The sequence below is a fragment of the Staurois parvus genome, unplaced genomic scaffold (assembly GCF_062004578.1).
Source record: "Staurois parvus isolate SC_StPar_1 unplaced genomic scaffold, SC_StPar_1.0 ptg000625l, whole genome shotgun sequence".
Lineage (NCBI taxonomy): Eukaryota > Metazoa > Chordata > Amphibia > Anura > Ranidae > Staurois > Staurois parvus.
In genome coordinates, this window is record NW_028318421.1 from 745654 (window position 1) to 760020 (window position 14367).

The 14367-nt window shown below is 40.5% G+C and overlaps 1 protein-coding gene across 2 annotated transcripts in view; it reads left to right on the forward strand.

Moving 5' to 3' along the window:
* SH3RF3 (SH3 domain containing ring finger 3) overlaps positions 1–14367 on the forward strand; it is a 565551-nt gene that overhangs the window by 332898 nt on the left and 218286 nt on the right. For both annotated transcript variants that reach the window (XM_089693335.1, XM_089693336.1), the window contains exon 2: positions 6364–6639. In XM_089693335.1, coding sequence (XP_089549461.1) covers positions 6364–6639 — 276 coding nt within the window. The remainder of the gene's footprint in view (positions 1–6363; positions 6640–14367) is intronic.

Sequence of the window (14367 nt, forward strand, 5' to 3'; positions counted from 1 at the left end):
CTCCTAAGAACAGGCATTGCAAGATGCCTGCTGATACAGTCAGGTCCATAAATATTGGGACATGGACACAATTCTAACATTTTTGGCTCTATACACCACCACAATGGATTTGAAATGAATCAAACAAGATGTGCTTTAACTGCAGACTGTCAGCTTTAATTTGAGGGTATTTACATCCAAATCAGGTGAACAGTGTAGGAATTATAATAGTTTGCATATGTGCCTCCCACTTGTTTAGGGTCCAAAAGTAATGGGACAGAATAATAATCATAAATCAAACTTTCACTTTTTAATACTTGGTTGCAAATCCTTTGCAGTCAATTACAGCCTGAAGTGTGGAATGCATAGACATCACCAGACACTGGGTTTCATCCCTGGTGATGCTCTGCCAGGCCTCTACTGCAACTGTCTTCAGTTCCTGCTTGTTCTTGGGGCATTTTCCCTTCAGTTTTGTCTTCAGCAAGTGAAATGCATGCTCAATCGGATTCAGGTCAGGTGATTGACTTGGCCATTGCAGAACATTCCACTTCTTTCCCTTCAAAAACTCTTTGGTTGCTTTTGCAGTATGCTTTGGGTCATTGTCCATCTGCACTGTGAAGCGGCATCCAATGAGTTCTGAAGCATTTGGCTGAATATGAGCAGATAATATTCCCGAAACACTTCAGAATTCATCCGGCTGCTTTTGTCAGCAGTCACATCATCAATAAATACAAGAGAAGCAGTTCCATTGGCAGCCATACATGCCCACGTCATGACACTACCACCACCATGCTTCACTGATGAGGTGGTATGCTTAGGATCATGAGCAGTTCCTTTCCTTCTCCATACTCTTCTCTTCCCATCACTCTGGTACAAGTTGATCTCGGTCTCATCTGTCCATAGGATGTTGTTCCAGAACTGTGAAGGCTTTTTTAGATGTAGTTTGGCAAACTCTAATCTGGCCTTCCTGTTTTTGAGGTTCACCAATGGTTTCCATCTTGTGGTGAACCCTCTGTATTCACTCTGGTGAAGACTTCTCTTGATTGGTGACTTTGACACACATACACCTACCTCCTGGAGAGTGTTCTTGATCTGGCCAACTGTTGTGAAGGGTGTTTTCTTCACCAGGGAAAGAATTCTTCGGTCATCCACCACAGTTGTTTTCCGTGGTCTTCCAGGTCTTTTGGTGTTGCTGAGCTCACTGGTGCGTTCCTTTTTTTTAAGAATGTTCCAAACAGTTGTTTTGGCCACTCCTAATGTTTTTGCTATCTCTCTGATGGGTTTGTTTTGTGTTTTCAGCCTAATGATGGCTTGCTTCACTAATAGTGACAGCTCTTTGGATCTCATCTTGAGAGTTGACAGCAACAGATTCCAAATGCAAATAGCACACTTGAAATGAACTCTGGACCTTTTATCTGCTCATTGTAATTGGGATAATGAGGGAATAACACACCTGGCCATGGAACAGCTGAGAAACCAATTGTCCCATTACTTTTGGCCCCTTAACAAGTGGGAGGCACATATGCAAACTGTTGTAATTCCTACACCGTTCACCTGATTTGGATGTAAATACCCTCAAAGTAAAGCTGACAGTCTGCAGTTAAAGCACATCTTGTTTGTTTCATTTCAAATCCATTGTGGTGGTGTATAGAGCCAAAAATGTTAGAATTGTATACATGTCCCAATATTTATGGACCTGACTGTATCTCTATTAACCAGAAAGACATCCTAATGTACCTCTTGTACCTGAAATTCGCAACTTCATGGACAAGCTCCACCAACTGTCATTGCCCTGTACAGTGAGAGTAACCTTGTTGGATGATGAAATATTCTTAGCGGATTGCGGAAGTTGGCAGTGCTGTCATTAAGTCAGGTCCCCTGTAATGAAATGAGTGTCTGGGTGTTAGGTTAGCTATATTTATATCAGTATATTTCAGAAAATGAAATATACTGCTATAAATATCACCGGCCACTTTATTAGGTACACCTTGCTGGTGTCAAGAAAATCTCCCCCACACCTTAACACCACCACCACCACCAGCAGCCTGAACCGTTGATATAAGGCAGGATGGATCCATGCTTTCATGTTGTTTATGTCAAATTCTGACCCTACCATCCGAATGTCGCAGCAACCAGTCTGCCCATTCTCCTCTGACCTCTGACATCAACAAGGCATTTTCGTCCTCACAACTGACACTCACTGGATATTTTCTCTTTTTTGGTCCATTCTCTGTAAACCCTAGAGATGGTTGTGTGTGAAAATCCCAGTAGATCAGCAGTTTTTTAACCCCTTTGCGCCGGCCGCACACAAATGTGCGGCCTCCCGGCGTCTGGGTCTAGACACCGAGCGGCCGCACATTTGCGTCCATGTAACTAAATACATATGTGCTGAGAGCGCGCGCCCTGCGCGCTCCCAGCACACATGTGTGGTACTCACGGAAAGGTCCCGGTCCGCTCTTTCGAAAAGGACCTTTCCCGATCATGTGACCGCCGTGACGCGTCATCACGGCGGTCACATGATTCCTAAACCACGCCCCAACCGCCCCGCCTCCCGGCGTCTGAATCTCTTAAAGGGCCGGGAGGCATCGGCGGGAAGGGGTTAAATTACCAGCCCATCTGGTACCAACAACCATGCCATGTTCCAAGTCACTTAAATTCCCTTTCTTCCCCATTCTGATGCTTGCTTTGAACTTCAGCAAGTTGACTTTACCAGGTCTAGATGCCTAAATGCATTGAGTTGCTGCGATGTGATTGGCTGATTAGCAATTTGTGTTACCAAGCAATTGAACAGGTGTACCTAATAAAGTGGCTGGTGAGTGTATTATTTAGTTATAATTAGAAATGTAAACTGCCCTTCATTAGAATCTACTAAGTTTTGAAGACAAAGTTTTTTTTCTTTGAACATAGCTATTTTGACTTTGTTTAAAATGAACCTGTACGTCATGTAAAATTCCAAAATAAATATTCCTCCAAAGAGCAGACACTGAAAGATGCCTGATGATATCTTTATTAACCAGAAAGGTTTTCTATGTACCTATTGCACCTGAAATTTTCAACTTCATGAATAAGTTCCACCAACTGTCATTGCCCTGTTCAGTGAGAGTAACCTTGTTGGACGATGAGATGAACTGTGGACTGTGAAAGTTGGCAGAGCTTAGTCATTAAGTCAGGTCCCCTGTAATGATATTAAACCCCAATGAGAGAAAACACAGAAGAGGCTTTTCTGGTTAATACAGGTAATAGCAGGTATTTTGTAGTGTCTGATTATAGGCATCATTTTTCCTTTAAAAGTTTAAAATGAGGTACATGTGTACTTTAAATCTGAAAATGCGCTCAGATAGCACAGCTCTCCTGTACTACTGCTAGGGGCTATCTACCTCAGTGGGTTGGCATTGAGGCCCTATCTTGCCGTCCATATGCTATTAACTCCCTTATGTGGCTTCCCAGTTGGATGCGTCCTCCTATCCTTTGCCCTACGTTATCCTACTCTTTAACGGTCTGGGATAGATGGTGGGCCCGCAAGCCTCCATTTTCCCTACATACCCCTCTAGCTCCAGTCTTTTGTAACCCTGAGTTTACTCCTGGTCCAACACCATCTGTGTTTCAATAGTGGATCAATAAGGGTTTTTTGCGTATTGGAGACTATTTGGATGGACTCCGTCCTTGTTCTCTCCAATATTTTCGGAAAAAATGTCAGATGCCCTCCAGTGAAATGTTTCAATATCATCAAATTATATCTTTTATCACTAGTAAACTCAAATTACTAATAGAACCTTGTATACTTACCCCTCTGGAAATCTCCTGTGGGGCTATTGAGACGGTAAAAGGACGCTTATCTAATATTTATACTTCCCTTGTTGATCCACATATTAAGCTTTCTTATATGATACAGTGGGAAAGGGATTTGAATAGCTCTCTAGATTTGGACACTTGGCGGACTACAGCTAATGTTTTATCTAAAAATGAGATTAACACCACACTTGTTGAATCTAACTATAACTTCTTCAATGGTATCTAGTTCCTACACGTCTTGCTAAAATGTACCCATCTGTGTCACCCAGTTGTTTTCGACACTGCGGACAAGAGGGCACTATGCTCCACATATGGTGGAAATGTCCTGTGGTGAATAGATTTTGGATCCGTTTATTTAACTTCATTTATTCGGTAACGGGAATTATTATAAGCAGATCACCTGAAGTAGCCTTATTTCATCTATTGCCCACTGATATTCCTAAGAAGTCAGTTAAATGAATTCTTTATCTTTTGTTGGATGCAAGAATTACCATAGCTAGACATTGGAGACAGTCAACAATTCCACTGAACTTGGTCAAACAGAAACTTAATTGGATTATGATTAATTATAAACTTACTAGTATCATTAACAATAATACCTCTAAATTTGAGCCATGGATTAGGTATATCTTTATTATTTAATGGACATTTGGCTGGCCCTCTTTCTTTCTTTCTTTCTTTCTTTCTTTCTTTCTTTCTTTCTTTCTTCTCTTTCTTTCTTCTCTTTCTTTCTTCTCTTTTTTTCTTCTTTTCCAATTTGTTCTTTACCCTCTTTTTCAATTCTTTCTTTTATATTTGGTTTCTCTATCTTTGTTATTTGGTTATATGATACTGCCCACACCTATTTGATTGATGGAATAATTCCTTAAACTCAACTATACCCTATTGGGGTTTCTGGTTTATTGTTCACTACATTATTGGTCGATGTATTATTATGTGCCTACATATTCCATGATTTTGATTGTTTTGCTACAACACATCATGTGGGTGGGTTATATTTTCTATATTTCTGTATACTGTTTTTACAGATTTTCAATAAAAATATTAAAATATAAATCTGAAAATGCAAATACTGAATACTCAGCTGGTAATCACAGCTAGTTTTCATAAGACAACTGTGTTGTATCTTGTAAGAGAGTGCTTCTACACCATGTGGTTCTTGACTTTGAAAATAGATAATGGTATTACTGTGGCACAGCCTTGTACGTCAAGGTTTGTTAGTCTATGTATGAAAAGGAAATGGGAATCGTTGTAATTTCTGTTTTCAAGGGGTTGTACAAGCTGTTTTTTGTTATTTAAATAAAATCATGTTATACTCACCTACTCCCCCAAACCTCCTCTTTTGGGTCCCCTGCCAGTGATCTTGGCTCCTCCTTTTCTGTGTCTTTTCCCCATAGCAAGCACTGAGCATCCATTGATACACACAGTGTGGCTCAACCCTGCCTCCCACTCTCTGCTTTGCTTTGACTGAGAGAACAAGAAGGCAATGGTTCCTGCTGCTCTCAGCTAAGCTTGTGAGAGCAGGGAGAGAAGAGGGAAGATCGGCAGACAGGCACAGAGCTAGAATGATACAGGACTCTCACAGGTAAGTATTTGGGGGAGGGAGGGCACAGCAAGTGGCAGGGAATGCATTAAAGAGGTTGTAAAGGCACAAAACCTTCTGTATGCAGCAGCCCCACCAGCCCCCCTAATACTTACCTGAGCCCCATTATGATCCAGCAATGTGAACAAGAGCTTTGACTGTCCAGGGACTTTGTCTCCATTAGCTCCCGCTGCTGTCAATCACAGCCAGTGAGCCAGTGAGGAAAAAGAAGGGGCGGCCCGAACTGCAGCTTTGTGTGTGAATGGACACACAGAGCAGCAGCTCAGCCATAGCAAGCTGCTTGCTCTGGGGGCACTCGGCAGGAAGGAGGGGCCAGGGGCATTCGCCGGGACCCGAGAAGAGGAGGATCGGGGCTGCTCTCTGCAAAACCATTGCACAGAGCAGGTACTGTAAGTATGACTAGCCTTTATAGCCTTTAATATTGCTTTAAGGTAAAAAAGACATTTTACATTTAGAACCACTTTAATATGAAGATTAGTTTTTGTGAGTTCGTGTTTTTTTAGTTAGCTTTCTTTATACTGGAATAATAAATAGGCTTCAATAAATTGCAAGCATACATTTAATGTCTGAATGTTACAAATTCTTTAACTAACAGAAATGAGAAGTTAACATAGATATTGGAAATTATTAAAGGGTCTCAGACCTCTCAGCCAAAGTTGGCTGTCACCCTATTTCATGGAGTTACAGTTGTTTCTCTATTATTTAAAGTCAGTTAGAAATCATAATGTGGAGTATGAGATTGGATGTAGAAGTAGAGAATTAAACTACTATAAAAAAAAATAACTTTCTGTAATTTAAAGAGGTGAAACCTACCAAGTACCGAAATATCCTTTCTGAGTGAACTGATTCTATAATGTTTTATACAAAGAAGTGTACATTATGCATAAAACCATTACTTGATGTTGTAACGTTTGTGTGATAACAGTGTGATAAGCTAGCTATAATTCTAATGAAGCTGTATTTAACATGATATTCTCTTTCTTTGCCAGAATATTTCTCAGTTGCCATGTGGAAGAGCACTGTATACTTATGAAGGAAAGGAACCAGGGGATCTCAAGTTCAACAAGGGTGACATCATTATTCTGAGACGGAAGGTGGATGAGAACTGGTATCATGGAGAGTTAAATGGAAACCGTGGATTTTTCCCTGCCAGCTACATCCAGTGCATCAAACCACTTACCCAACCACCTCCACAAGGAAAAGCACTTTATGACTTTGAAATCAAGGATAAAGATCAAGATAAAGATTGTTTAACATTCACCAAGGTATGGAATATTTGTTGTTTTGGCATTTGACAAGTATACTATACTATACCAACTTCAACACACAAGTCCTATACTTAGTTTTAAAAAGTTATTTGTACCAATTTTAATTAATTTCAAGTCATGGAAAAACTGAACATCTTGGTAATATTACTTTGGACCAGGTTAAAAAGTGCTGCCTATATGCAGGCATCCAAGGTGCTTGCGGGTGTTTTTCTTAAGCTCTAAATCTTCTTGTGTATGCCAGGAAAACCTCCCAATCTCATATAAAACACATTATTGGTGTCTGTGCTGTCATTGGTTGGGATAAGATATTGGCCAGGGAATAGCTTTGTAGAAAAGTCAAGGCCTCAATTATGGTTTGCTTGCAGAATAAGGGGCTCCCTGAAGAATGTTTGAAGGTTAAAGAACTACTAACAGTCACCTTGATGTGGCTGTAGAAAAGAGCTTGTGTTAATTTTTACACTTTGGTAACCCAGACAGGTCCACTTTAAAAGATGTGTAGGAAAATATGGTTGGAGATACTTATTTACATTGTTCTTGCTAAATATTTGAACAATCTGCAAGTTACATAATTAAAACTGAAAGCTTTAATTTTTACAAACTCTTGTTTTTTGTTTTTTTTTCTCTGAAAGGACAGAGAGAGATACAATGTATCTCTCTCCTCCATTCAGAGAGAGAAAACAAGGGGGTGGGTTCACAGTGACTGGTCATTGTGATAGGCAATCAGAAGCTATCAAAGTGATCAGGTGACAGGGAATTGGGAGTTCTGGGTCCCGATCATTAGAACGGGACCCGGAGCTCTCAGTGACACCTGGTCTTTGTGCTGAGAGCATGCCATGAGGTGCACTCCCAGCAGAAAGACAGGTATGAAAATTAACTGCCCACGGAAAAAGAAGCCCAGTTCTCTGAGGCCACTAATTTGCGTGTGGTCAGCTTCAAGGGGTTAAAGTAGAAAAATGTGAAATATGTTTACCTGCATATTATCAACATATGATGATTTTCATTGTGGCATTAAGTGTAGATGTATTAAGGCGTGCCTAAATCATGGCAACTGACTAGGGATCATTTTGGATTCCTTACAAAGAAGATGATCCTCTTACTGTGTATGCAGTAAATACTGGCTTATTAACTTTACCATCAGACGTGTTATTAATTTTGTACTTCTGGATAGATTGGAAAGAGGGAATAGAATATTTCTCATGATTTCATCAGTTTCTACATTCCTTTAGGGAATTCCACTTTAACTCATAGAGAATAATATTGGGCCTCTTTTTGTCAGTATTGTTGACCAGTGAATATTGAGAATTCTATTATCTAGTTTAAAGAAAGTTTACCACATTTAGCAGAACTGAAAAGCAATGTACAGAGAATAGGTGTCTCTTTGAACCATACTTTCAATAGATATAACCAATTGACACCCTGCATGGAAGATGTATAAGGCTAGGAACAGACTAACAATTTGTTGAAAATACCAGGAAGAGATTGAGAAACATAAAGGCGAGCAGAAAAAAAAAGCAGAGTAAAGCATTGTACATTGCAGAGCAAAGACAAGGTGAGATCAGACGCTTTAGTGACAAATCTCATCTTGGAAGGTCAGTCTCAGTACAATGAACAGGCCAGAAGTTTAATTGGGGAAAACTTTCAAAAGCTGAGCTGCTGATCAAGTGGATTCCGAAAGACAAGCCAGAGAACAGACAGAATTAAATAAAATGACTAGTATGTGACTGTAAAAAAAGAATTTTGCGAAAAAAAGCATTATCAGTAGTAGACAATTGTGTAGCAAAAGCTTCAAGGGTAAGATTGAAAACCAAGCCTAAAGGTTATAAGTAAAAAAGATTATATTTAGCTTGTCCTTCAAATGACTTCATCTGTTTGTGCAACTGTTTATTTTCTGCACTCTAATGGAATAAGTTACTATACAAGATTGGGTTCACTTTAGCAGGGTGTCTGTCTGGTAACACAGTGTATAAAATCTTGCTTAGCCTAGTAAATGCCAGATGTATTTGTGTATACAATCTACACTAAGCCGGTATACGTCCCCGTATTAATGCTATAACACATGGCAGACCAATATTACAAATTACTCGAAAAGCAATTGCATGTTACAGTTCTCAAAGGCCACATGCTGACCAGGAGTTTTATGGACACATAATCATTTAGTTTAGTGGTAAACTGATTAATCTCTGTTAACTCTAGAAATCCTAAAACCTTGGAAAGTTTGTGGCCCTTGAGGGTAGGAGTTATTTCAGCCCTGATGTTAAGTACTGTAAAAAGTTCCAGGCATGGATAAATAAAAGCATGGGCATTCAATGCTTAAAGGAGAAGTACAGCTAAAGCTCTTTTGGCTGTACTTATCCTGTGGATCGTAGGAGTGCAGTTCCTTCTGCACCTCTGTGACCCATTTTCAGCTGACAGTGGGCTAAAGCTAACGTCACTTAGCCGGTCTAGCCTGGGGAAAGATCCCGCTTTTAAAGTCGGGATCCACCCCAGAGTCTGGAGCGGCACTTGGCCAGCTGCTTCCTCCCCTCCACAGCCTACCGCTCCAGTGAATGCGTGGGGAGGGTGGTGCAGAGCAGCGGTGAGGACTCATGTGATCATGTGATTGTTGATTTCTCACCATTAGAGCCAGTGGGGGACAGATGCTGCATTGGACTGATGCTGCATCCACCTAGGTAAGTATAATTAAAAAAAAAAAGAAATACCATGCTTCTCTTTTAACACATATTAATAGAGTAAACACTAAGGGGTGTATTTATACAGCAATGAATCTGACATTTAACAAACAATCACTGAAGGTAAAGGACGGTGATTGATTCACTAACAGTAAATATTTGGTGGAAGTCACATTTACTGCTTTTTAAATATCCCCGTAAAACAGTGGTCTCCAAACTGTTGCCCCGGATCCGGGCCCCTTGCTTGCCTTTTTCCATCCCTTGTGGCACTAATCCTCCAAATGACAGGTTTGATGGGACACCATTCCTCCTACTGACACCATCAATGGGGCACTATTACTCCCACTGATACTAATAATGGAGCATTATTCCTCCCGTTTAAAACCAATGATGGAGCATTGTTTACTCCCACTGATACTGGGGCATTTTCTACTTCCACTGCTCATAGCCTGGCCCCTCCAAAGCGTGAAACAAACAAAAAAAAACCAAGCCCTTTGTTTAGAAGGTTTGAAAACCCCTGCCCTAAAACGAATGAGTTGATAACCCCTTAATGCCCGTGCCTCCCAGCCCTTTAACCTCTTTGTGCCAGCTGCACGCAAGTGTGGGGCCTCCCGTTGTCTGGGCCTTGCCGCCAAGCGGCCGCACATTTGCGTGCAATGAAGAAAAACATATGTGCTGAGAGCGGGCACCCTGCATGCTCCCAGCACACATGTCCGGAGCTCACGGAAAGGTCCCGATCTCCTCTCTCGATCGGGACCTTTCCTGACCATGTGACCGCCATGATGGCGAATCATGGCAGTTACATGACCCTAAAACCCCGTCCCGCCTCCCGGTTACTGAAACCCTTAAAGGGCCAGGAGTCACCAGCGCCAAGCGGTTAAGGGGTTTCTGATCTTGGATGGCGGGGCGTGATTCATGATCATGTGACCGCCGTGAATGGCTTTCACAGTGGTCACATGATGAGAAATTAAGAGAGTGCAAGCAGCGATCGGGAGCTTTCCAGTAGGTTCAGGTAACAGTTTGCCGCTCTTGGCACAGATTTGTTTACATTTTGGTACGCGGCATCTCAGCGTCAAGGCCCACCCGCAGAGAGGTTGCATATTTGCGTGCTTTTGGCGCAAAGAGGTTAAAGACATGAAGGAGGGCACGCTGTGGATAGGTTTAAATGGAAATCTTAACAAAGCAAGTGCATTTATTTTCTTGCAGAAGAGACATTACATTGATTGGTGTCTTTAAAAAGCTTTTTGTATAGGATCACTGTATGCTGTGTATAAAGCAGTGAAGTGTAAATAATCTACAACAGCAAATGGATCTTACACATGGAATTGCTGGAAAATCAATGCTTCAGGTAGTGATATAAGGAGAATGCACAGAGGTATTGTAGGCTAACTATTAAATGCAACATACAGTATGGCAATGTGAATGGTCATAAAGAGTGTCAACCTATTACCGCATTATACCAGAAGGAATGTCAAGGAGATAAAACATACAATAACACATGCGGATAATATACTCTTCAGAGGCCTGTGTTGTAGTTACAACAAACAAAGAAAATTACAAAACACCTGCTTTGATCATCTGATTGATATGAAGCTAATGTTCTTTTCAGCAGGACATTGATCAAAACTAAATGTGTATATCAGTAGATGGATATTCTTAATTACCACAGCTAGTTTTTTTGTTTTACCCCTTTTAATGAGAAGCCATCTTTCATTGAGGCAAAATAAAATTACACATTTATTACTGAATATTCAGCACAGCTGAGTCATCAACCAAATGGCCTTCCCAAGACAGCTGTAAAAAGCTAACATGAGCTTCCCATTTTCCACCTGTGGTTACCAGACTTGTCCTGCTGGCATTGGAATGAAACTCACATAAGAGAATCTCTCCCAGAAAATAGGTTTTCCTAAATAGCAGTTTTGTGTATGTTATTGGGCAAGAGAGCAAAGCAAATGGGAAAGCAATTACTAAACCCATTTGCAGTCCAGGACGTGATGAATCATTTTAATGAGCACTTACCTTACACATTAGGATTGTATTGCATGCATCGCAATGCAAATTTAGCTCTGATTTCATGATTTTTAGGCCATATACAGCTGCAGATTGGAAAGAGAATGGCTGTTTTGTATGTACACTCACCATCCACTTTATTAGGTACTCCTGTCCTGTTCAATTGCTTGGTAACACAAATTGCTAATCAGAAAATCACATGGCAGCAACTCAACGCAGTTAGGCATCTAGATGAGGTGAAGACAGCTTGCTGAAGTTCAAACTGAGTATCAGAATGGGGAAGGAAAGGGATTTAAGTGATTTTGAACATGGCAGTTATGAACAGGGGCGGACTGACAACTCATGGGGCCGGGCAATAGGGAATCATGGGGCCCCTGTGTCCTTGCCCAAACACAAAAAAGCCTATGAAAAAGGTACCAGGGGTATCTCATGGGGCCCCCTACTGACCCCGGGCCCCCGGCCAGTGCCCGAGTTTCCAAATGGTCAGTCCGCCCCTGGTTATGAATTAAGGCAGTTCTGAAGGCAAAAAAGGGTCCAAACCTGGTACTAGCAAGGTGTACCTAATGAAGTGGCTGATGAGTGTACACTAGTGGTAAAAAAATGGAACATTCACTGAGGGATTCCAGGCCCTAATTAAAGTGTTACTAAATGCAGAGCCCTGCATTCACTTTATCTGGTCTCCCACAGTACACAGAACATGGAAGTTCAATTATTTTAGTAAATAGAAACTGATAAATACCGTTTCTCATCAGCAGTTAGAGCAGTCTTGTGACTTCTATCAGTGTGCAGCCGAGCACTGGTTGAAGCTTGTAGGAGGAATTTTCATTTTGTTCTAGGCGAATGCAGAACCCCTGACCTCTGTCTGGATGGTGCTGATTGGCCCTGTGCTGATCACATGCACTCTCCCTAGAAAAAAAAAAACTCTCTAGCAATACACACCAAACTGAGCATGTGCAGAGTGCATCCACATGATATGTCTTATCAGGTGATAAGAGGGGGACACTGGAAGAAGGGGAGGATCAAAGAAGTCAGGATCAAACAGCGTTTTTACACAATGCAGAGGATTAACCCCTTAGGTTCCACACTGAGTATAATAAGGATGCTTTACTGCACATACAGTCTGATTTTACTGTTGTGGGCTTAGTTACACTTTAAGTGAAAATGGTAATTGTAACTACTTTAGCAATGGATTGATGTAATTTTTCCTGTGGTCTACATACTGTAGTTCTACATACTTCGTCAGGTTTAAAAAAAAAACATTTAGGTCAACCAACAGAAAAAAAGGAAAACCTCCATATACACTATTCTATACCCACAGTTGATCTAGAGTAAAAAAAGAAAAAGAAAGAAAAAAAAACAAAGAATGATCCAGTTTACTCAATGGTAAAGAAAAACCTTTCTGATCTCCAAGGAGACAATCAGATTTTCCCTGGATCAGCTACCCCTGGTGTTTGTCACTGCAAGGTCAGGGGGGAGACTTACTAACACTGGAGCCATCAGAATCTGGTGCAGCTGTGCATGGTAGCCGATCAGCTTCTAATTTCAGCTTGTACTCTGACAATAAAACCTGGAAGCTGATTGGTTTCGATACAGAGCTGCGCCAGATTTTGCCCCATGCAGCTTTAGTACATAAACCCCATGTGTTTCAGAAAATTGCATGCAACAGTTCAATAAAAAGTGGTCATATTTAAAGGCAACATGGCATAATATAAATACGCAGAGTAAAGCAAAGATCGAAATACAGCACCATCAAAAACCTGGCAAACACCAGCTTTCAAACATCTTCACAGATTCTTATTTTTCTCATCACAAATATGATTTTGCAGAACCTGCAAACTTTTAGTAAATTTGTGGCAACTTTGAGGCACAATCCTGTGCATGGCATGCGTGGTTCTGTCTGTGTAATATTTTTGATATAATACCACCATTGTTTTATTTGCTATGAGCAGATACCACCTCTTTGCTCAGTTTTTTAACTCTCACTATGTAGTCTGTGAGACAGCTGTTATGTTTTCTTATGGTTGATCAGAATTTACAGTGATCCTTTGTTTGTAATACTAAAGTATTATACAGGTTTACCTCGGTTTACAAATTTAATGCATTCCACGGGACGTTTCGTATTGTGAAAAATTCATAAACCGAAACGCGGTTTCCCATAGGAATGCATTGAAAACCTATTAATCTGTTTCGGAGGTCAGAAAAAAAGTAAAAAAAAAGTCACTGTCACTATATGTCAGTGACGGTTTTTAATTGCCATTACCGGCTTTTTTTTTTCTTCACTATAGCTCAGAGAATCCGCTGTCACTTTCCTCCCAGTCAAAAGAAAGAAAGTTTCCTTTTAGTTTATTTCCCCGAGTTAAAAGAAACAACGTTTCCTTTTAGTTTGTTTCCCAAGATAAAAGAAACAAAGTATCCTTTAGCTCCGGGGAAAGTGACAGCTAATTCTGTGAGCTATAGTGAAGAAAAAAAAAAAGCCGACAATTGCATTTAAAAATTGACACCGACATACACTTCGTATTGCAAAAAAATGTGTAAACTGAGGCATTATTTTGAATGGATTTTCATTCGTAAACCGAAAATTACATTAACCAAGGCGTTCGTAAACCGAGGTACATCTGTACATAACAATATGCAAATAATGACAAACAGAATATGTATCAACTGCCATAGAATATAACTCACTATTTGCTGCTAAAGGATTAACTTCACTTTTTTGGCAGGTGCTATAGGGTGCATTGAATCTATTATGTTGCAAGCTGGACCTTTTTGGGAGGGAAGGGTCTTGTTAACAATTTTTTTGTTCAATATTTTTTTTTAACAATCAAGAGTGCTTTATTAAAGAAAGGCATGACACAATATTAGAACAGAAAAACAAACAGTTGACATGGCATAACATAGAAGTTTAAAGGTTCACACATTATATCTAAAGAATCCACTGTCACCACATAAAATACCTACAGAATGTAATACATCACTTGTGGGTTCGACCATAAGTAGTATGAAGATCAGCTCTAACTCCTCATGGAGGGGGAATTTGACGGGGGGA